This window comes from Calidris pugnax, unplaced genomic scaffold (genome assembly GCF_001431845.1).
Source record: "Calidris pugnax isolate Ruff unplaced genomic scaffold, ASM143184v1 scaffold44, whole genome shotgun sequence".
In the NCBI taxonomy this organism is placed as follows: domain Eukaryota; kingdom Metazoa; phylum Chordata; class Aves; order Charadriiformes; family Scolopacidae; genus Calidris; species Calidris pugnax.
Genome location: NW_015094506.1, coordinates 25782824 through 25807688, shown reverse-complemented (window position 1 = coordinate 25807688; position 24865 = coordinate 25782824). Strand labels below are relative to the sequence as shown.

The following is a 24865-nucleotide window of genomic DNA, read 5'->3' as shown; positions in this document are numbered from 1 at the left end:
CAGGCAGCTGCAGTCCCTATACGTGCTTTTGCTCTGAAGCAAAGTTGCAGTTACAATTCAGTTCTTCCATACATGTAACTCTCAGTGGTGGTAACAGGAAGAGAGGTGTGTGAGTGTGCTACTATTAACTCTAGTCCATGTTAAAGGTCTCTTCAGTAACAACACAGCATTATTTGTATTGGTCTGCTTAAGAAAGAACAAAAGATTATTGTCACCTTTTTCCATAAAAAATGCAAAGCCAGACTTGGCATTCACAAGGAAGCGTGCCCCATTACTCAAGGATACAGTACACAAGTGAGCATAAAATACTGCTCAGAAATATAGCAGTTGGCAGGGAATACATATTTGATATCCTTTTCCAGTTAACCTGTGAGTGTACACACATTTACACACACGCAGAGAATTTTGTGTGAAGCAGAGACAACTTTTTGTGTGTTTTATGGCTTTCTGGGCTCACAGGTATGTACTCAACAGATTTCTAAATTGGAAAATGAAAACTCCAATTACATGAGCCTGGATTTACACAAGTGTGTTGAAACCAACAGTCACACCTTCCCACTCATTCCCTTGGCTATGGAGCTAATGTGACTTCTCTGCCTATTTTTCCCTGGTGTGTACGGAGAGCATATGTAGTGGGTACTCCACAGTGCAGCCAACAACACAATCTGGAGGGTACTGTTAATTAAGCATCCATATAACACAGAACTTACCAGTGTTTTTTCTTGTCTTGCACAGCTGCATAGCATGATACACTTGAGAGATTGTCAGTAATATCTTTTCCTTTACATACCTTAATTATGTATGTTGTTGAATGCTAGCATATGCATAGACAAGCTAAGATACAGCAACTGAGCAAGTTACCCAAATTTGTGGTGTACAATGGCAATACAGAACTTTGAGGCACATATTAAAAATTCTCAAGAGGAAAACATCTTACAATTTATTGTAACTTAAGCAGTAAACATCTGAATGTGCTTTTACACAGGTAACAGGGCTTGCTACAGGTATATTTCAAACACTGTTGAATAAAAACGAACCTTTTACAAACCCACCAATCCAATATGTTTTCTTCAAAACAATATTAAGGGTGTGGCTATGAAAACAGTGACACATAAAAAAATTTCAAAAATCATTTACCACAGGGGAACATTAATATAACTAGAGGAAAAAAAAATTATGTACATAAATACATATATTTTTATATATAGCAAATTACAGTTTCCTGCACTGAACATTTATCAAATACACAGTACTGAGCAATACTGGATAGGGTGCTTAGCCACACCTTGTGGTCTCCTTAAATTCCTGTGAGAATGGAAGACAAGTTTCTATAGAGGGTACAACTTGTTCAGTGATGCAAGCTCACACAAGAATTAAAAAAGTAAAGAAAACAAAAAAATCCCCACAGCAGAAATGCCTGATGTTTCCAGCACAGGCATCTTTAGCAACAAAACGCTAATGCTCATCTGTTCTTCAAGCACAAGAGTCTGTGCCAGAAGAGCTTTATTCTGTACAACAGTGGTCACTGCTGAGGGCAACAAATTTGGGCAACTAATCTGATGCTCAGCTTTGTCTACTGGCTTGTCAAAGCCATCGCCTTTCTGGTAGGCAGGTTGGTAGGGAGCAGTTGCCTTTCAGATCCCCTACAGAAACCGTACCCTTTCTCTTGGAGAGGGGCAGCCACTCCCATGAGCTCCAAACAGGTATCAAGGCACTAGCTGGTTTTCTGGCCATTGCCTTTCCAGGGCTCTAGGAACTGTGGTTATTGGCATGACAGGAGAGGTTGAAAGGGGTGACACCAAGTTTTTTTTGAGGACTATGTACACAGTTATTTTGGTTTTGAAAACAGAAAGCATCCACACCACACGTTTCATTTAACCTGGCCAGAAATGCTAAGCTCAGGTTCCTAATGCATAAATAATGATCCTTAGTGAAAAGGATGATATAGTCTCCATTGGGTTCTAGTGACCTTACCAGAAACTGTCTTCAAAATACTGCAGTTACTAGCTAGGAATAACAGTCCAGTTTAGGTATCCTTTGGAGCACACAATACAAATATCTATGGTATAAAAAGCACTTGGTTGTCTCCACAGGTTAGTGGTGTCTGGAACTCGGAGAATTGTAAATCCAGTCCATTACAATTAGAGTCATACTCACAATCATGAAGATTATGCCAACTATGAGAAAAATTAGCGCCTGCAATTAGAAAATGAGATGGTATTAATAAAGCAAGTGACTGAGCAGACTGTAGTTCACAGACTGTCCCGCTAGAACTGCATTTATGAAACACCCGGGAACTGAGTTTGGGTCGTTCTCTGTGACTAAAGCCCAAGTAATGTCACAAAGGGTTATGTGAATCAAAGTTAGTTCTGTGTGAATTTCAGTCCAAGAGAGCCAAGCTTTACAAGACTAGATCTGAAAAACCCCACTTTGTCACTATGAAAAATTATACAAAATATAACAGAGGAACAGTTTTTTTTTTCTTTAAAAATGGACCAATTTTCAACGAATGATCATTGTCTCTGATATTAAGAACAGCTTCAGGGTTAATCCTTTTCGTTCTTATTAGACAAACAGGTAAGCCCATCTCTCTTCTCTGAAGGTATTTCTCCACATATTCAAGTGATTTGGATGCTTATAGTCACCCTTTGCTTTAGTGGGGCTTTGGTTTACTGTAATCTGTCCAAACCTAACAATATTCTGCCTTGCAGCACAAAGATGAATATTGTATGTGATCTCAGTGCAGGGTGTGTGCCTAACACACAGCAACATGAAGAATAAACAGAGACATGAACAAATATTCACAGTCCCTCTAAAAACAGCTCCAAAAGTAATTGAGAGAAATTATTTTATGATAATGAGCCTTTCCTTTTATACTTGCAGTATGTATTGGTTGAACTTCCACTTCCATGCTTTTTGTGAATAAGCATATAGATATATTTATACGTACATCTTTTTACATTATGTGCCTGCATATATGCTTCAGCAATAACTTTTCTGTTTAGATTTTCAAAGGACATCTCCTTGGTGATATGTTTAAATGTGCAGATAGCTTTTGATGCTCAGGATGAAAGGTACTGCTGTGGCACTCCAGCATGATGTATGAACACATGCTGTGTATAAATGACAGACCTTCATATATATCTCCTGTAGGTGTATGGATCTATCTCAGTGGGGAGCTCACTATTACTTAATTATCTCTGCAGTACAACTTCCTTCTTAACCTTGACCTTACATCTTCCTGTTAATCCACAGCTGGCCTTCTAACATGAACCAAGAGCTCCTTATACAGTCTGGGTGTTACTTATACAAGTGCAGGTGTTAACTAGCCTAGATTGGATTAAATAAATGCCTTTTACCAGTGATTTAAGACACATTTTAACCTAGACTCTTACTGTTGTGTATCAGTAGCAGTAGGGTGCTAAAGGCTTTGGCTTGTGAAGCCTGGCTCTCCACGCTAAGGTGAATCACACTGCCCGACCTGTATTTTGGGTGAGACACTACCATTTATGAGCAACTTCCAGATGTTGCAAGTCAAAGGTTTGAGTATTTGTGACCGGGGGAAAACACACACCCTCCCATCCTTCCTTTTGCAATTGCTACCAGCTCCCTTACCCCGATCTTCTGGGGAGACCGCAGGGGCTCCTTCTCAACGAGCCGCAAGTAGAAGGCAGAAGGGAGGATGAAAATCAGCAAGGTGGCAGAAGAGGCACCTGGAAGAGAAAGCAGAGCTGAGAACTGTGCCATCAGACACATAAGCAACGAGGTGTACCCGCAAAAGGGAGCGTGTGGGGAAGCAGCTGCTTTTCCAAGCCCAGCTGCAAAACGGGCTCTCTCTGTAGACAACATCTGTGCAGAGCTGTAGATGTCTGAACACTTATTTGAGTACCTGGGGCCCAGAGAGGCACTCATTATGGAGAGAATTTGTGGCTGCACGTGAGGTGGTGAAGTGAGGACAAACAGGCACTCCCAGGGTGTGATGGCCCTGAAAAGAGGGTGGATGAACTGTGCCCTGGAAGTGCCTGCTCCCCTCCTCGCCTCTCAGCAGAGCCCAGCATGGTGGCCCAGGTGTAAAATGCAGGGAGGAACAAACTGATTGCCTGCGTGGAGTATAAAGAATGAAAAAGGCAGAAACCCTATGGAGGCGTCTTTCTCAGGGGCATCTGCATCCCTGAGTTCTCAAGCAGCTCAGGGCATGGAGGCTTTTCATGGACCTCTTTGGTCAGAGGCCAAAACTGACCAAAACAAAGAAGCAGGGAGAGAACTGTGAATGTTAAAAAAAAAAAAAAAGTGTCATTTTTCTCCTTTTCCTAACATCATAGCTTGGAAGTCAATACATTTTGTCCAGGCTACAAACACTTGAAAAGCAAAGGTGATTTCCCTCTCCTCTACATGCATTAAATTCCTTCTTTTTTTTTTTTTTTTTTTTCTGTCAAAATGGGAATTCCTCACCAGGTTTTATACTGGGATTATTGGATTCCTTGTGCCTGGACTTAACAGCAAGGTAGCAACAAATTTGGATAGAGTTTAGCTTTGTCTCTCTCTCAGGCCCAAACTGAAACTGTCATTCAGTCTTGTGTATGTAAATATGTTATGGAAAGGATTAACACAGTAAACAAAAAGTATTTATGAAACCTACCAATAAATCCGAAGATGTCTTTAATAGTCGGGACAAAAATTACAAGCAGGTTATTAAAAGCAAGAATTACTGCTGCAATCAGGAAATGTCTTATCCAGCTGAATGGCCTTTTGGGAAACAGCAATGCACTGATAGATGAACGGATCTGTAAAATGAAAACCAGCAGGGAAAGTAAAACAGCAATTCATTTATCTTTGCTTTTCACTTTTTTAAATGATCTATGCTAGTTACTTCTGCTGTGGGAAATTCTGACTGAAGAAATGTGTTTTCAGTCTTTGATTCCCCCAAAGTAATCTCACTCTGATGTCAGTTTTTGAGAACTGGGTTCACAGTTTAATGCAGAAACTCAAATATTTGCAGTGTAGAAGAAAGTCAAGTAAATAGGGTGTAAAATCAGGGACATGAAATCTGTTCAGCTGAAAGATGCTAATATCAGCAAAAAAACCCCAAAGAAGCCCCCATTATGAATAGTAATCAGGAGGCAAAAAATGCACAGGTGAAATGTGAATTGCTGTATTTATGAACCTGATCCCTCTGAAAATCTCACTAGAGTTCTGTCATTTACTTTTGGGAGAGAAAGGGCAAGCTGTTGTTTTACTTTTGTTAAATGTATACATACACATATGTATTTCTCAAAATAAAAGTATATTTTTCAATTCCACTTAGAAATTATAATCCTAAAAGCTGTTGCAGATGATCCTTTTTGCTCTGCTGACTTTCTCACACAACGCAGAGAGAGTATTTTTGCTTTTTCATCAGCAAAGATGGCAAGTAGGAAAAAGGTCAAGAGCAAATCCCTTTGGTGGCAGGAGATAGTGTTACTCTGAAGTACTGTGATTAACTTAAAAGATTTGAAATTTAGAAGTTGAATAAAAAATGTTTTTACACTGAAAAAAGCTCAAAACCCACTTCTGTTTGGTTGTTTTAAAATAACAGACAACTGTTTCTGCATGTGCTTGGCAATTCAATAATTTGGGGTTCTGTCAGACTTGGAGTCCATCATTTGAAAACACAGGATGAATTTTGCATTTTATGTTTTTCAGGTTGATGTGAACCAATATTAGGAAGAGGGAGGCAGATTGAAAAAATTTTGTCCAGCTTCTGAGTTGGCGTAAATCATCTTTATTCCACCAAAGAAGTGCTGCCTGCATTCCTGTTTGCTTATTGCCAGCATATTGTGCATTCTACCTGCTGTGACATAATCCTTAAAATGAAATTATCAAACGGAGATTTTACAGTGACTAATGGTACATAGATCTATATTTTTTTTTAAGTAATGCAATGATTTTTTTTTTAAATAATAGACTGAATACTTTAAGAAAATACTAATGCGATACTGCATAAATAAGTAGCTGATACAACTATACTGTTTATTTGGAGGAATTAGATCTGCTGAGCTGGCTGTCCTGGTAGGCTGTATAAAATTCTTTGATATACTGGCTTACATTAAACAGTATTTTCTCCGGAGTTCTTTTAATAGAGCAATTAGTGCTGTGGTATGTAACTGCTAAGCCTTTGCATACTCTTCAGATGTAAAAATGGTTATACAGAAAGCTCAAAATGCAAAATGCTACATCTGACAGATAGAGGCTTTTGCAACACCCTTAGCTTGCTTTCCTATTAAGAGTGATCATTAAGACCAAGTCAACTTAGTTAGTTAAGACTAATTTAAGCATTTAGTCACTGGTTTAAACACAACATTTAAGGCAGTGCTCTAAGCTAGAGGGATTGATCACTCTGGGTACCTTATACCAGAACTACCTTTTTTATTTTTTTTTTGTGTAGACAACCTTGAATGGTGATCACTGCTCTTAGGTATTTGACAGCAAGCCTGGAAACAGCACCTAGGCAGAGATCGTGTTTGCATCCAGGACGACAGAGCAACAGGACCCCAGGGTTACAGCTCTCCTCAGATGGAAACGCTACGGTGTGATGCAGATTGCTGGGAGCCCGCTGGCAGCATGATGCTGGGCTTGTGCGTAACATACAAATGGCACACCAGCCTCCCAAATCTTAATGACCAGGATCAACTGTTTTCTCCCCTGCAGCTCAGGGATGGCATGAGGGACAGTCCTGTACATTCAGGAGGCTGGAGGTCTGCTCTTCAGGTCAGTTCCTCTACAGAGTGGCATGTTTAGATGTGGCTTTCTATCCCTGCTACTGTGGACATCACATTTTTCCCTGTGAACACCACTCAGCAGCTCCAAACTTTGCTCAAACATCTGACTACATGGCTGAGTCTTGACTGGCCCTGTTTTCTGGCACTTGGCTTCCTCCCCTATCCACAGGCTCAAGAATATAAGATGTGCATAGGGCCTGTGTCCCTCTGCCTTGGCAGCCAGGTCTGGCAGTTCTGCACAGTGCGTGGCCCGAACCGCACGTGCCTGTCTTGAGTTTGGATACTATAGTAGGTCCCTATTAGGAAATCTCATTAGTGGTTCCAGTGTATGCCCAAGTCTTCGGTACTTGCACTGCTGCTCTGATAAATATAGTACAGAGCGAGCCAGAGAGGGCCAGGACAGTTGTTCCTGATTTGTTCCTGATTTATTTATGAAGACTGATTTATTTCAGTCTTTCAAAGTTTGTAACCCTAACTACCTAAGGTCCTTTTTCTGGGCAAACAGCATCTGAGAAAACAGACCCTCTCAAACAAAAACTCAGGCTTAGCTTTCCTCACTGCTAAGGCTTGCCTGTGCTGAGTACATGCAGTCAGTGCGTACGGGCTCGCCCTGATTTCAGCTTCAGCAGCTGCATGACTTACGGGGAACAGGACAAGGGGCACGGTCAGGGTCACAGCCACCAGCACTGCCAGGCGGACTGACAGCAAGAGGGCATCGAAGGTGTACACTTTGGTGTACGTATGAAGTAGCTCATCTTCAACTTCTCCTACAAAAAGGAAACAGAGAAGAGTTAAATCACTTAAGCAATATCTGCACAGGCAAATGGATCTTTATACTGCAGCCAGATAAGATTAGCTCTGGCCCAGCTGCTGTCATCAGATACACGTTAGGGACTAGGCATGAAAGAGGAATTTTCCTTGCATGACCAATGCAAGTCCATCATTCAGAGATGATGAGGGTCATACAGCTCTCAGGTGATGCTCCGTACACCAGTATCTCAAATGACTTTCTCAGAGTCACTAAATGGATGTGGAACCTGAAGTAAAAATAATTTCTCTGATACGAAATCAGAAACAACTGGCTGAACTGGGAACATCTCCCCTTTGACCACCACCCAGGTCTCCCACCTCTCAGACAGAGCCCTCTTGCCCCAGTGATAGATAGCAGATTGTGCTGTGTCATTCACTTCTCTGCTGTAATGGAGGAACTAACGAGGTAAAAAGAGGTGGTGTTTGCATAAAACAGTGTGCTAATACAGGGGCTACTCTGTTTACCTACCGGTTAGTCTAGCTCATCCATATTTTTTTTACACTAGAATGATTTGCACCTGTTTTTCAGCATAGGTAAAGCTGAATTAGTGGTGTTGGAGCCAGGGTGGGTAGCACTTAGTAGTGTCATGTAAAACTGTTGAGCACTAGAGTATTTTTAGTACAGTCACTCTTGGCCTTTGCCAGGAGCCAAGTTTACAGCAGCTTGCTGTCCCAGTTCACAAAACCAAGAGACACACACCTGGTCCCCCTAATAGGTGCCTGTGAGTCTCTCATGGGTGAAGAACTTGTGGCCTGACCGCTTATTTATGTGGTCCCACTGCTTATTCAGAAGGTTGCACACTGCATGTTATGCTTGAATAATGCTTACACCTGGATTCAGGCCCACAGAAAACACATGAACACTGGAGCCTCAGTGTGACAGAACCATCTCACCTGCTTTAAAAAGAGAGGGAAAATTCTGCAGAGAACAGGGCTCTGACTTACCGTAGAAGGTAAGGTATCCAAAAAGGGCAGCCAGAAGATACATGATGAGCATGCCAGTGATGGAGATATTTGAGACATTCTGCATCCGTTTTCGGGAGCGACTGAGGTGTGAGAGAAAGAGAGTAACGGTGCTATTCTTATAAAGCCTCTATTTGTACAAGAAATGTTCTAAAGAGTCATAGCACTACTGACATCCCTTCACTGGCTAGTAAGTTCATAACAACTAAATTGGTTATACAGAGCTCTTTACTTGAAGCTTCACAGCTCTGTGAAATGCAGCACAGACTTACAAGTGTGTTGAAACTCCATTTCTACTGCTTGCTTAGTGACAACATATAAATCTGCCACGTTATTTTGTATATCATCATTCACATACTGTCAATATCAAATGGTGTATTTTAAATAAAAAAAGGAGTGGCTAAAATTACAGGGCTGGCAATAATAATAGACAAGAGCTTTCGGTTAGCTCGATATGAACATACCCTTATATCTACATAGGGCTGTTCTGCAGGTTCAACAGTCTCCTGTAGGTGAAATCCTTTCTTTAGAAATCTTTTGTTTAAAGATTTGATGTAAAAAAATCTTCAGCTTATAGGACCTGGAAGTATGTTCCCAAGTCATCTGAGAGTTTTTATTACTTCTGAGGCTAAACCTGTTGAAATGGGAGATAATGGGTCTTGGCCTCCTTGAGTTTTGCAGCCTGACCTCCCGTAATGTAATTCTGTTGAACAAATGCATTTTCTTAGCCTTTTCCAACTGTCAACTCTGTCCTGCTTTTAGCAAATGTATTTGATTTTTGATATTTGGTAAGCAAAATAGGCTGGGTGAAGAGCCTATGTAAGACACCCAAACCAGTGGCATTCCAAGAAACCTTAAGAGTAAGCAGCAGCTGACCCAGACACATTGAGGTGTTACTAGAAACCAGAATTATCTGTTTCAGTGTAACCGAGCTCCCCAGAATATTTCACAACATTTGAAGGACTGTCCATATTCCTCCTTTCCTAAGTAAATATTGATTAATACAGCTATCAGAACAGTGTTTCTCTGTCACCAGTATCTGACTATTAGGTCACAGCAAAGCCAGTATCTGCTTACTACGGAAAGCAATAAATCATTAGCAAGTGGGTGTCTACACACCAGCAATCAAGGCAGAAGATGTAGAAAGTGATCTTTAGCTACAGTTAACTGGAAGTATGGGACAAAATTTAAGAACCTTACTCTTTCAGTTCACTGTATATTGGTAGCACCTCAGGGTGGCATACGAATGCAAATGCCAGGATGGGTATTGCATAGGCAGTCTGTAAAATAAAGCTCCCATTAGTAAGAACGGTCACTGCTGTACCTCTGACTTTTGGCAGGCAGCAGTTTAGCTGTGGTACGAATAGTGAAAGAAAAATTCTACAGAATTTCCCTTACCCGTGAGTTGAACACAAAGTATTTTGGCTGGCACAGGTCACTGCTGTCGCTGTGTGCTTCATATTCTACACCACTTTTGGGGGAGGTAGCTTTTGGCTCCTCAAGGCCCGGCAAGTGCCCAGCTGTGTTGTCCATCATGAAATTCACACCAGAACCGAGAGACTCGTTTGGTAACATGACCAGGTGCATTGGCACTGTGTTGTTGGTGGCTGTCCAGTTTTCAACCCCATGGCCCATGATGGGGAGAGGACAGGGTATCTGGGATTTCTTGAAGATTACCTACAAAAGAGTAGACAGTGTCATCAGAAGAGTACCACCATAGGAGATTGCACTTACATCCACAACAGAAATATAAAGAGGCACACAGAAGAGAGAGAGGGAAAAGAGAAGGAGCAAGAAAACAAGTGCTATCACTTTTGCTTCTCCTGCAAGTATTTGTTGCTACTCTGCCTCTGCTGTAGTCCTGCTTTATTTTTTATTCTCAAGTGTTTTTTAGGCCGATCTTTCTTACTCTGGCTTTTTCAGCAATAGGCTTGTTGATTTGATTCACTTGCAGGTGCTATTCTAACATCTACATTAAATTGTCATAGTAAGAAATATAACAGTGTTTCACAGTTTACAGTCTCTGTATTTGCTTAGAGACAATACCCAAACAGTCACCTACCACACTGACGAAGAAAACCATACAGGTCAGCGAAAAACCACTCGTGTAACCAAGATAACCTGTGCAGCAAGAAAAAATCCAACAGTTCAGCTACATATAAATTCACAATCCTAATAGAAGTAAGAACTGAGGTTAAGTGGGGCATTAAGCTTACCTAAGCTCTTTAGAAGGGAGAGGGGAAGAATAATTGCAACCGTTACAAGTATGACGAGGTAGTTCCCATTTAGATACCATTCTCTAAAGAATGAAAAGTAACAATTGTTATGACTGACATCAAAGTGAAAAAATTTAATCTGAGTTTCAGGTTGGGCAACGGTACCTACCCAGAACTCTCCTCAAGTTTCATAAACGCTCTGATCACTTCAGGAAGTTCATATTTAATAATAAAGAGGTAGCTTGACATTGCTGAAAAAAACAAACAGGCACCTTCAGAGAAAAGAATGTAGTTCCAACAAAAAGAATTTGTTTTAAAAAGCATTATTGCTGCATGAAAAGCACACTGTTTTGGGAAACTAGTTTTTGATGAAGTAGAGAAATGAATTCTGTTCAAATAACAGTGTGACTAAATAGACAGTATGTTCCTTTGATATTGTTATGAGCATGTCCTGCATGACATCTAGCATTCAGTATTAGAATACAATATGGTTATTACTGAATTAACAACATGCTCAAATCACTCTTCTGATAAAATTTACACTCTTTTCCTTTTTCTCTTCTGTTATAAGTGTTGTTTTTCCAATGAACACTGTCCATCCACATTCTGCAGTAACTTTAGTTGTCACTTCCTCCAAATCTCTTTACCCCGTGTTATCCCTTCTATTTTCTGCTTCTTTCTTCCACTACTCTTCTCCACATATATATAAAACCAAACCACTAGTTGTCAAGATTCCTGATGTAAGGGTGGACTTATATACGTCTCATTTAAATGTATTGCCTGAAGGCATGCTTTTTTAAGTTATTTTCCATCAGCCACAGAGAGGTCTCTGATGAGCTATGGATCAAAGTAGACAAGAGGACTCGAGGAACAGCTATTCCTCTCTAACAGGGAAGCAAAGTTTCTTCCTGACTTCAATCACATTTGATATCCAGGCTTGAGGAAGGAAAGGAAGGCCATGGAATAGCACATTTATATTTCAACCACCTCTCCTTAAGAAATATGAAAAAAATTAAAAACTCCCACGAGCTTTCAGATACAGTGTTCTCCAGTCTTCTAAGAGACTTCTTCCAGGGTAGTAAGAGGAAATAAGCTTTGTTGCATGAATGCACAGTACTACCCCTACTACTTAAACTGGTACATAAAGTCTCCTGTTCTGAGAGGATGGAGGTTCCTTGATAGATATTTCACAGGAAGTATCTTTGTGGATGAATACTTTCAACAATCACTCCTAAACACTCAACATCTTAGAGAGATCACAACCCAAACTGTCATTTCAATGAGAGAATTCAGCGGGAAAATGAACTAATGAAGAGCCTTTCTTTTATGGAGAAGTCAGAACCATGTGCTGTTCTTTTTAGGCAGATAATTTTTTTATGAATTGAAGCAGATGATGTCTTATCTGAGATGTACTCAATGAAGAATAATGAACAACTCCTTGAGGACAGTCAGCCAAGCCACTTTTGCCATCACTGAAGGTTCTTCACTGGTCATGGAGAGATCCCAGGCAACTAGCTTTCACCAGACACTGAAGGGTCAGATAGCTGCAACAAGGCAAGATTAATTCCTCTTGTCCTTCCTTATTGCAACATGGTGTGTACTGTACCTGGCTCATCCCTGATGCCATTTTGCCAGACAGAGGAAAGAAAGCACTTGTGTTCCATAGAAAAGCACCAGAAGTGAGAAAACTTTCGCCTCTTACCTCCAATGTTCTGCATTGTAACAGAAATGAAAACAGCACACTTCCCAGGCCAGCCAAATGCCTTTTCCCCCAGTTTTTCATATATTAGTGATCCTGAAAAAAAAAAAAAAAGCAAAAAAGAAACATGGGCCACTGCATTGGGCATACCTGCTGAATTGCATTCCAAGGTAAATGACATTCATATAGTCAGGGCTTTTAGTCAGTCACAGCGTGATCCTCCTACCTCCTTCTTTTGATGTCTTCAGCAAGAGGTGGACCGAGTAGAGTGACAGTATTGCTACACTGAGCAGCAGAACTCTGCAAGGCAAAGCAGAAATCAGAATCCCAGGCAGGATATCAGAGATACTCAGTTACTCAGATACTCAGTTAATTTGAATGTATGCTTGTTCATTCATGGGAAGTTCAATGTATAAATTGTATAAAGTTGTGTTTTGGACTATACGCAGAGGTAATTTTCAGCTGTGGCTTACCTGTGAATACAGTTGCACCTTATACACTCCAGAAGCCCTTCAAGGCTTGTTTAAGTCAAGGTAGGTGCCAATTTTGTGTTATTCCACAAGGGCAGAATCTTACATCTTAACAAGACCCTACTAAAGTAAACAGATTTCTGTGCAAGAGTCCGGTCTTTGGCATCTTACCTGCTCACAGCCCTATCATTTTAATCTCTCTCCTTACTCAGAGTTATCCAACCCTCCCCCTTCCTTCCTCCCCCCGCCCCCAAAACCATGATTGTGACAACTTGACTGCCAGCTCCTGGTCCTGGCTATTCACTGCTTTTGACTTCTGCCAGGTCATCATGAATTCGGGGAGTTTAGCTTGAGATGCCCATTTTGCAAAGGATATTAGAAATCTTGCATAATGCTAAAGTGTGGTGTGACACTGGAAAACCTGCTCTTGGAGTGCTTGCAGCATACTCTTCTAGCCCAGTCTGCTTCTAGCACCAGTACTGGTGCCTGAATTCATTAATTCTGATTACTGCCATGTTCCTTCCACACAACATTTGCATCCTATGTGATTTCAGCTATCTGCCTCTTGCGAACTGTGGTGAAAAATGTAGCACTGTATGACATTTTCAGGTCACAACACTGTAGGGGGAATATCTCATTACCATAACCGCCTTGTCATCACCCTGCACAAGTGTTGGAGCGGAAGGGATGTGATAATAACATGACAGAGCTAGGAAATACTGACGTGCTTTTATGTAAGCAGGGTTATCCCTCATGCTGTGGGCTCATGCAGCATGGTAAGGGGAAGAACGAAGGTTGCAGTGTATCCTGCCAAGATCCTTCCTCATCTGGGGCATCCATGCAGCTGCTATTCAGAGACATGGTCTCCATGTCCTTATATATGAGGTGCAGTAAATCAAAGCCACCTTGCTTGCTCTTGCTAGATTATGCCAGGCAGCAGAAGAGATGCTCAAGTGCGTGCTCCATGTGCCATTGCAAACCTCTCCCACAGGAGAGGAGGACGTAATGGGAACTTCTGGAGAGTTTCTGAATTTTAGGACCCCTCTTTCTGCCTTCACTCTGTAGAACATCTTCCAGGACGAAAGCAGTTGAGCAACATGAGAAAAGCAAATTGCTAAAATTTAGATGATGCTGCCAGCATCATCTAAATTGGAATTTATGTCCAACAGTTTCCATTTAGTAGATGGGATTTTTCTGTCCCTCTAACACTAACATCATGATCTGTGAAAACAGAAGAACTTTTGGCAAGTGGATGCATGCCATGAAGGTAACAATATCCCCCCAGAGTTTTGTACTTTTAAATAAAACTCCTTCATCTATCAGAAGGGGGAATGTTCTCATGCAGAAAGTATGGAAGAATGACAGAAAAGAAAATGAGCTGCAGGGTGGAGGTGTCCTTTGTTTTTGCTGTATCAGGCTCCATAGGGTTGCTATAATGTTAGCCCTTGTTTTAACACTGCCAACAGAGCTAATGTCATTATTGTCATATCAGATTTTTTAGTCATCTGTGTGAATGCACAGAGCCTCAAAAATAAAGATATTACAAAGATAAATTTTTTCACCCCTAATGCAGCTTGATGTAATACAGTTTTCTTTCCAGTGATAATTTATGGCTATACTAGCTAGTAAAAGTGCTCAGGGAAAGTTGGAGAAGAAAAGAATCTTACATTTTTCAGACTCTAATGAAGTAAATTTTAGAACCAGCTTCCACCTTTGTATCTGCAAATACTATATCTAAACCATTTAACACAGGTTCTGGGAAGTGCTTATCCAGGACAGCATTTCCATGTACAATTAATTTTCAGTTAAATGTTCTACTGGCAAAGCAGGAGGTGTTTCTTAGCAACTGGAAGTTACATGTAGCGTTTCAAATGCTGTGCTGTCACAGTCACAAAATCTCCAGAAGAAGGAAGCTGTATAAAGGTAGCCACGCAACCTGATTTAAAGGCTTGTTAGATATCAGTAATGTGAAACAATGACCTATTGTCATACAGTGCTGCCATGCTTTAATTCAGCCTCATGGGGGATTAAAGTTAAGGCTTCAGTTAAAATTGAAACCAGTTATTAAAAAAAGAAAATTGACTTTCTTTTTTTTGTGTGTTGTCTCTCTCATTTTACAAGGTTAGCCATAGGTTGAAAAACTTCACATAACTATCTGTTACTGTCTATCAAAACTCATTTTGTATAGATACTGTATGTCAGCCACATACCATTGCTGTCATCTGTGCACATTGAGTACAAATAGACTTGAGGGAGCAACATTAAATCTGAATACATATGTGAATGCCTTTACGTTTAAAACATGCTGCTATTTCAGACTTCTATCAAATATTTCTCTTCCATTTCTACATAGTGATTAGAATGTTGGGATGATGTAAATATATACTTTATGGGTGATTTATTTCCCTTGTTGAATTCCCATACTGAACCAGCAAGATTGCTGTGTTATTTTAGGACCGGTATACTGTTCTTCCCCTCTGTTTTTTGACTGCACAGTATCAATTCACAGCTGTGTGCTTGATACTAAACAGGACTAAAATAAAAAAAAAAAAGGTTTGTCAGCAGTGGACGGTTCCTTGCGGTGCAGCTAAAATGTTTTCATTACAGATGATCTTACAAAACTTTTCAGCTAACCAAACAAGCTTAATGTACCTCTCTAACCACAAAAACTTTAACTTCAGCTCATTGCTTATATTCTATTTGCTTTTCTTTCTATATACTTACACGAAAAGGATAATTCCTGTGTTGGCCATGGCATAGGAGAGCCCCAAGATACCACTGCCCATAATGGCGTTGCTGAGGTTGAATGAGGACATTCCAAAGGAAGCTCTGCCCCGGTGCTGTTGGGAGCAAGAACAGAAAACAGGAATTAATTTGTGTTATGTTGAGCACAACAAACCGATTATTATCCTTATTGCTGGTTTTCCCTATACTGCTCCCTTAATCCTTAGAGGTGGAGCTTTGTCAAGGTTCTTGAGCCCAGAGGCACTTGCCATCATAAGAATTCCCTTTCCCCGACAAAGCTAGCTGTGCTGGTAGGTGTTTGCCTCTTCCCATGCTCCCCTTGTCTTGGCGGGGAGGAGGGCTACATCCCCGACAGGCAACTGAGGTGACATACCAACAACTGGCTGTGTTGGCCAACTTCTGTAGAAGTACATGCTGTTATCTAACAGATTTCCCAATTATTGAGTTAAAAAATTCAGGTGATTTCTAAAAATTAATCCAATTGATTATTGAATTTTGCTCCAAGTAGGTTGTGCTTCTTTCTTTCAGGAACTAAAAGTGTGCCAGAGGGAGAAAAAAAGAGAGTGCTGTGTGCCTCAGACCGGAGGCAGAAGAGTAGAAGAGGACAAAGGACTAGGACAGGGGGGATGGTCACATGTGCCAAGAAGTGGAAAAGAAAGAGGGGGAGTATGGCTCTTCATTTTAGCTTGCAACCACAAATAACATTTTTTTTTGTTTTATTTGATCAAACCTAATAAAACCTGTAACATGACCAATAAGATAATGCCTTTCTTTGCACCAAGTTCATGAAAACTTTGAATAAAGTTAAATCCTGAGCAGAGAGGTACCCTCAGGCACATCCCAGGAAATGGTGCTGTGCTTCCATTTACACATGGAGTTGTCTAAAGAGTTGGAGGTGTGCTGAGCATGCAATGTTCAGCATTGTAGGCCAAACACAAATATCCATTCTTTAAAGCAATGCAGCTGGATGTGGATCCATTTACACTGTTGCTGGAAACAAACAGTACAAGCACGCACACACCGAAGCCCAGTTCTACCTTGACAGAGGAGTAACAAAGTTCCTCTGGGCCAAATTTCCTGTCAGAAATACAGGTGCAGACCCACCCTTGGCTGAACACCTTCGGTGAGATGACACGGGTGCCACTGGAGTCCAAGTATGATCTGAAGAATTTCTCTGATTACTTGTGAAGGAAAGACCCAGTTTTACTTGCAAGGCAACAGAAAGGGTTTGCTGCACTGTTAGAATATGTGTTTATTCCTCCAAAGCTAAGATTATGCTGATCAAGCGCCAGAGCAACTTTGTTTACTGAAACTTTTGAAAAAAGATTCAGGTCAATAAGATTTACTTAGTAATTACCCTTAAAAATGAATAAAACTTACATATTCTTCATTATATTCTTCCAATTTCTTTTTACCCAGATATCCATTTGTAAGGAACTTCTGACTTTCTGCATCATCACTAGCAAATGGACTGAACACAAAGTAAAATAGGAAAATATTAGATAAGACATCACACACATTATGTTCAAGCAGTGCCTTTTGCCATTAGTGGAAACTTTCATTTGATGTTGCAATGAATATTTAAATATCTTCTTTCAGAAAAAACCCTCTCTTCTCCTGTAAGATTCTGGTGTCCAATGGCACGTTTAAAAGATCTTTGCTTTGGCTTGGAATTTAGTCTCAAACCCACTAATCTTCCAATTCTATCTGATTGAAGATGTTGGAAAGTAACAATTCCTTACTGCCAGCAATGTGCTAAAGCTGAGCACATACTTCACATCCAAGGAACAAAGTGCCTTGCAACTGCCCTGTTGGAGATGGGTGTCAGAGGGTTCAGCAAGCTGATGGCTGGTTTTGGTATGTTTTTCTCAGGCCACCCAGGTGCTGGTGTTATGGTGGATCCTGCTGGAGATGCCTGAGTGTGGGCTGTCCCTGCAGGAGCACCATGCTGCTGCCCTCCATACCCTGCCCTGGAAAGCGTTTCTCCTTTCCCACTGAAGCACAGAGGCAGCATGGTCAGGGTGTACTGCCCTGAGTGAGTATTAATTTACACGTGTACTATCTGACTGGAGTAGCTGGAAATTGCTGAGTGGGTGCTCAGGGCTGGGAGCCTGCAGAGGTCACTCCAGGTGGTGGCCAGGAGAGGAACCTGGGATGCCCCTGCTGTGCTGGGCACACCATCCTCCATGGCGCAAAGCAGGGATAGTCGGTGCTGTGGGGAAATGCCAGCTAAACAATCACACTAATTTTGACGTACTACCTAGGAAATAGTTTCGCATCCCAGATGCTGTTAGTGAAGCTTGTTTCTTTGATTGCTGCTTTCCAGCCTTAACGGAACAGCCTTCCCATGCAAACCCTTACCTCCTAATTGCAGCCTTTTCCGAATCAACCAGCTCCGTGTAGTTGTCTTCGAGGCTTTCCCCGCTGTTGCTCTGATCATCAGGTTCGATGTTGACTTTTTGCAGCTCCATGCGATCCATTAGAGCGGTCAGCGCTTTCCAGCACACACACTCGCTTCTTCAGGGTAAACACCACCGCGCCGTCTGCTTGTGGGTCCTCTCCACCATGCGGGGACGGCCAGAACGCTCTGTTCTGCAAACAAAACACAACAGGACTCATTAGAGTTTTCCTCAAATTAGACAAAGCAGTGTGAATTGTTGGGGTTGTTTGTCCTTTGTAATAGCATTAAGAAGGGAAACCGTTGCAGACTGGGAAAATTCCGGGCAAGCATAATGTCCCTTTATATGCCAGCACTTGGCCTTGCTGTCTCCCTTCAAATGGCAAAGAGTGCAGGGGCCATGGGATGCACAGCAGATGTCCAGCTTCTGACAAAATTACAAAGCCACGAGAAAATAATGTCTTGAACTTCCACTTTTGAACCTGTAAGGGATGGTGACGCAGTAAGAAATGAAGGGAGCATATCAGGACTCTCCTACCACTGCTTCAAAACGTACAAACTCTTAAGGGAAATACTCCCCTTACAGTAAAAAACCATGATGTTCTGAATCATTTGTTATAAGATCAATATTTTCACAGGTTTAAATGTTTCTTCCTTTCACTGGGATCTGTCAGAGGTGAGCATCTCTGCTTGATCACTCCTTTGATAATTTGGAGGTGCAATTCTGATCTAGCAGGTTTTCGTTTTCAGTATATCTGTGTTAAATTCTTGCTTGTCCCACAACTAGAAGATCTGTCTCACCCAGGACTATTACATGGACACAAGACTATCTTTACCCTTGTTAGAGAAAATCTTGCCTTTTAAAAAAGTCATATGAAAAAATGTCCAGGTCTCTATTTTTATATGGACCAAAGGAAACTGTATGGACCAAAGTTTTTCACCTCTGGGATCTCAGCAGCTTTATGTTACAGTCTCATATGCAGACACACGTTTACATTAATTTGCTCATCCCCAGATTAAGAGGAAAACACTGTGCAAGAAATTTTGCAGCTTTACAGTACTTTTCCCTTCCCAAAAATATTCCTTAAATCTCCTCTTAAATCTCCATTTCACAGCTGAGAAGTCAAAGGGGTTCACGAGTGAAGGGAGTGAGCACAGACCAGAGAGCACATTGCTGGCACACCTGGGGCCAGAACTGCAGACTCCTGGCACTTCACCTGCTGCCTTGCAATCAGGCACACTGGCTGGATCCATTACATTTTTCATAAATATCACAGGCTAAATGCTCAGCACTATGTGACAACAATATCAGAAAACACCACAACAAATAATTTCTGTGTCTGGCCTTTGTTACACTAAACCTTCAATTATTTAACAGCCTTTTCCCCGCTTCTGCATTTATGGATGTATAGGTCCTCTCTTGACGACAAGACCTTCCCTATCCTCTGCTACTGATCACATGCTCTTCTTGAGAACATCTACAAACATATTTGTAGTGGCGAAATGTTAGAGTGCATGTGCTTAAAATGTAAATGTAAACTTTAAGTACCAGTCCTGGAGGCTAAAACTGACCCCAGGCCAGAAATCAAAGTCAGCTTCCTGGCTTCTTACTAAAAGCATTCACCCAGACCAGACAACTGAAAAGGAAAAGCAATATCACAGTGAGTTAGGAGATTTCCTACCAGAGAGAGTGGCTGTGTTTACTCCTTTCAGCTGCTGCTCGTGGTGTGTGTGTGAGGGGACGAGTGACTGGGGCACTGGGGCAGAGCCGCCGGCACTCGCATTCCAGCGGCTGGGGGGGTTCTGCCCACTTGGGATATGAATAACTCCGGGAGACGAAAAAAATAATTAAAAAAAACCCAATGGAGACTTCCCAACTGTGGTTTCATTCACAGAATCATCTTCAAACGCAGATGCTGCCCTGTCTGAGGAACAGAGTCTTTCCAATTCCTGATGCTTATTTTTAATCCGTGGTGTAAAAGTCAGGCAGAAAAATCTGACTGTGTTTAGCCCTGTTCTGGTAAAGAGTAAAATCTCCACTGTCTGCACTGCCTAATGCTTGTCAGGGAAACATCTTGTCCAGAAGTGGCAGTCCAAAAAATACAGATCTTCAAAGAGTTGGGAAACAGAGGAAAAGTAAGCAAAAAAGTTGCCAGGAGTCAAGTTACACAGAGATTAGGCTGAAGAGGAAAGTCTGTGCAGCACAGCAAACACAATTTGGAAAGGGGAGGAAAAATCGACTGAAAATACATATCAAAGTGTAAGAATCATCTGGACATTGCCCTGTCAAACATTTACACAAGTAATCTGATATATGGGTGTAATCCCAAAAAGATGTGGGATTATTGCATAAAGCAGTGATTTTTTTCTTTTCTTTTTTTTTTTTTTTTTTTTTTTTTTTTTTTTTTCTTTAAATTTATGGATTCCTAAATGTCTTCTGTTGAAGATCCAAAGCCTCAGGTGGAAAAACTAAATCTGTTGAGGACCTGGTTTCTTGCAGTTTTCACTTTTTAGGTTAGTAGAGCTCAAGGGGTCTGCAAACCATGAGTTGAAAGCCAATGGCATAAATGTTGGCAGGATGATATCTGTGAAACAGGCGCATAAATGTTGGCAGGATGATATCTGTGAATGATGATATCATTATTAGATATGAATCCTGCAATCACTAATAATTGTAATTACAAATAAATGTGCCTTTGAATTTCAGCAGAAATCATCAGAACTGGTCCTTAGTTGGTGCAAATCCATTTCTCCAGGTACTGAAAGTTTTGAGAGGATGTTGAGGTATCGGTAGCGCATGTTCCTCATGAGTCATGTAGAAGAGGCAGAGCTGCCACCCCTTCACCTGAGGAGGAAACAGGGTAGTCCTGCACCTCTTGGGTTGCTGCTAGGCCGGGCCTGTGAGATCTTACTTTGAAAAAGGGGGACACACTAACCAGGTCTGTTTAAAATAAAATGCTGGCTACAGCTGCGCCCCCAGCCAGGGCTGGTAGACGGGTGCTCGGATGCACCCCTGCAGGAGTTCGCGCTGGCTGGACCTCTGCTCCTGGGTGATGACCGGCCACCAGGGCAGTGATGACGTGACATCGCATGGCCACCAAGGTCAGGCAGACCTGGGTCCTGCCAGAAGCTTCGGATATCGGAGGAGAAACACCAAAGTTCATCCGCTTTGGGTACCCTGTGTTTTAATACTTTCTGCTGCAGAGTTCCGAATTTGGTGCCTGAACTCTGTTTCAAAGATTCAAATCCATCTTGATCTGCCTGGCTTTCTTTCCTTACAGAGGAATTTTGTAAGTTTGGAACTAAATAAAAAACTCTCCTCTTCTTTTTACTTCCCTTTAGTTAAAATCAATAAGTTTACTCTGTATGTTTACATACAAGAAAAATCTCTTAGCTCTACAATGTTCCTTAAACTTGGCTTCAATACAGCAATGGCTTTGCTGCCTCCTGTGGCATTTGGCTGCAGAGAAAAAAATTTTCTTAAAGTATGGCATTAAAATGGAAATATCGGTTGCAAAAGAGACTCACCTATTATTAGAGAGAAGTTATTTATCCCTATAAGACTATTCTTCTTTCCAATATAGGGTCCTGTTCTGCATCATTTATTAAATAACGGTCTTCAGAAATGATTCAGAAGATGATGAAATTTTTGGCATCTGATTTCACAACGCTAATGATTTCTGTTCAGTCTGCAGTTTGGACTGCAGAGAATGGACAACCAGCAGGCAAATAATGGCAGGTCACAGATATGACTAACATTTTTGTGGACCTTGCAGTATCAAGATTTGTAGGCTCCGTCACGGCATCTGATTTAGCAGATTTTGCTGGATTCTTCATCTTTATGACAGTGAGTTTATAATATTATTGTCTGTATGCTATTTCAAAATGAAATAATGTTGTCACTGTGAAATAAACAATTAAAATGCAAAACCTGTTTTCACAAATTCATTTATTTACAGAAATTCTGGCCAGGTAAATTAAGAGCCTTGTAAAAATTTCTCAGAACTTAGCCAAAGGCTGCAAAGGAAAGCAAGCATTCATTTCTTAATTGCCTGGTCAATTTAAAAGCCTTTTTGTTGCTTCCCTGGTTTCTTAGGTTTTGATTTGCTGTATTAAAAAAAAAAAGACTAAACTTCATTCCTGAAGAAATACTCAAGATACTTGCCAACATAAATTACCCTGTTAGTAAATCCTAAGGAGCCTATCCTTCACATTGCACTTATATTTACGCATTAATTAAATATCTAATTCTCAATTTTTAAAGCTGTGGCCCGTGTCTAAAATACATCGATCAAACATTGTAAAGAAAAATTTAGGTTTACCTCTGAGCCAAGTGGGTTTTCTTGCTCTGTTGTTAAGCAGGTTATATCTTTTAGGAACTGCACCTGTAATGAAAAGTTTGCTCTTGTGCAACCTACAGCAGTTGGACAGTGATTTAAAGACAAATGGGAGTGTATCAGATGAACCAATCAAGGGTTGCTACACCCCAACAACTCCCTTTGACAAACTTGCGTCAGCTCTTTTTAAAAAAAAGGGGAAAAAAAAAGAAGAAAGGTAAATCAGTTTATTGGAGCACACTGAGGGCAAACATCTCAGTTACCAGAGCTATTTGCTCTCCGAGCTTAGCACTATTACAAAATGCATATCCACAGAATGCTTCACCCAAGCTTGATCATGTTCTCACTTGATAGTCTTGATTTTTGAATGTTGCGTGTAAATTAAACTTGCAGTAGCACAATAGTAATAAGACCTGGGAGAAATAACTAAGAGCTCCCACACTGTTCTTATCTCAGTGACTACAGAGCTACATCTTGCAATGGCAGTGAGGTGTTCACGGCAGGACCTGGTCGGAAGTGTGTGCTTTTAAATAGATTGACCTGTGCCTTAGTTTCCCAGTTGAAATATTTACTGTCATTGCAATTGTGGAGGCATATGTCAAGTGACAATTGTTATTCATTTAAGGGCAACACAGACCCGTGGAGAATTATTTCATTACCTGTGATGTGCCTGTAATACTGTAGAATTTACAACCTTTTAACCAATTACATAATGACCATAATTAAAAAGACCAAACAAGCCTCCAGCCCCGCTTCCTGCGTAGGCTTTGTGATTAAAGCCTTCAGACTGGCCTAACTGTGAAGGCAAGTGAGAAGATGTAATTTTTAATTAATTTTTAAATTAAATTAAAGTTAATAATTTTTAATTCTTAGAGTTTCCTGCGGAGCACTTCAGACTGCTTTGGCTCAGGCTGGGTGACAACCTGTGGGAGCCCGACCCCGCTCCTCCACGAGCAGGGCTTGAGCGTGCTTGCTGCCGGCACTGGCTGTCATGTGCCACTTCATGGTTCCTCCCCTCCAAAAAAATCCTCGTTCCGATATAGACTCAGACAAATAGTTCAACAAAAATAATCTGTCTCCCTCAGTTCTGCATTCCCCTGAAAATGTGACTGATCATAAGGCCCATCATGCCATACGATGCCAAAAGTAGTAGAGTCCAAAGATTAAGAGGTGCAAGGTTCAGAACTAGAGGTCCTATCTTGCTTTAAACCTATCACATAGTTGGAAAAATTAACAATTTTTTGGGCTTAGATTGGCTGAAGGGACTACGAGTCTGAAACCTGCCTGTATTTTCCTTTGCGTCAGCTGGTCTAATGAGGGAAACAAGCTCTCCCTTTAAAACATATGACAAAGAATAGGTGTCCTTAATGAACTAAAGCAGTTCTCTGCTGTGGTTTGACATCAAACTGTTCTATGCCATTGCTGGGGTGAGGGGAGCAGAGCTGCAGGAGGGGCTGGGGAAGGCAGCACTGCTCCGTTTGCGCCTGTTTGCTTTGCACAGCTGACAGGGCTGTGGGTATACACAGTCTCCTTGTTGCGCTGTTGTTCATGTGGATGTCTCATGTAACGACAGGGGAGAGAAAAACATTTCTTTAAACAAATGAAAACAAGATTGTAAACCATAAAGCAAACAGCAGGGAGATCTGGGGACAGATGTACTAACAAATCAGCAACAGCTGTGAAAATTACTTATGATACATTTTTTGAACCTGATTAAAAAAATAATAATCAAGATTAGAGTTCATTTCCTTTTCAAGAACCTCAGATATCGATGTTTATGACTGATACCCATTGAGCCTAAGCAGCGTGGCACAATTCTCTCTGTAGTCACATCAGGGTACTTGGGTGGGTTTTTCTTCAGTGCATGGAGGGATGGAGATGTTGGGCCAATGGTGCTCAGCAGTGCCTCTGCCCCAGCACCTGATGCCCCAAAGATGGCAGGCAGCTGAAGGTATATGGGGAGGTGGGCCTGACAGAAAGCATCCACACACCCGTAGGCAATTTTGTCTGCAGAGGAGCCAACTGTATCAACATGGGGTTTCTTGATGCTGCCGGTTCTTTCTGCCTGTCCCTAGCTAATTAAGCACTGCTTATTTTTCACCAGAAAAGAAAAGACTTCTCTCAGCAACGCAAATGTCAGTGTCCGATCTTCAGATTAAAGAGACGCACATCATAACCCTAGGACAGCAGAGACCTTCCTATCTTGTCATCAACACCGCTGTATTTGATTTCACTGTTTCTAAAGAAAACTTTGCCATTTGCTAGGATTACTTAAGGTTGTGCATGAGTTTAAGGAAGATGCATTTTCTTGTTTTCAGGCAAAGAATATGATTAAATTCCTGATTAAAATGTTGGAAACTGTGGGCAAAAGAAAGCGCAACCTTGGAACATACACGACACCCATGCCTGGTTGTAGCTGACATTGGCTTTCTGTGAGACTTGTCTGTGCCACAGATATTCTGCAGTCAA

The 24865-nt window shown here is 41.2% G+C and overlaps 1 protein-coding gene across 1 annotated transcript; it reads right to left on the bottom strand.

Moving 5' to 3' along the window:
* Nucleotides 1-907: 907 nt before the first annotated feature.
* SLC38A4 (solute carrier family 38 member 4) lies at nt 908-22500 on the bottom strand. Its single transcript, XM_014964294.1, has 16 exons — nt 22382-22500; nt 18023-18253; nt 17042-17132; nt 15641-15756; nt 12673-12746; nt 12450-12542; nt 10917-10998; nt 10748-10830; nt 10594-10652; nt 9930-10208; nt 9732-9811; nt 8514-8614; nt 7401-7525; nt 4640-4784; nt 3616-3713; nt 908-2196 (listed from the first exon to the last, which is right to left on the bottom strand). Exons 2-16 carry the CDS (start codon nt 18139-18141, stop codon nt 2095-2097), a joined length of 1647 nt encoding a protein of 548 aa, XP_014819780.1. The 5' UTR covers nt 18142-18253; nt 22382-22500; the 3' UTR covers nt 908-2094.
* Nucleotides 22501-24865: the final 2365 nt, after the last annotated feature.

Coding starts and splice junctions, on each gene's coding strand:
- SLC38A4 (XM_014964294.1), bottom strand. CDS start 18,141: ATGGATCGCATGGAGCTGCAAAAAGTCAACATCGAACCTGATGATCAG. Junction 12,747..15,640: donor ACAGGAATTATCCTTTTCGT/GTAAGTATATAG, acceptor TTTGCCTTGCAG/AGTTCTGCTGCTCAGTGTAG. Junction 3,714..4,639: donor AGACATCTTCGGATTTATTG/GTAGGTTTCATA, acceptor TTTCTCTTCCAG/GTGCCTCTTCTGCCACCTTG.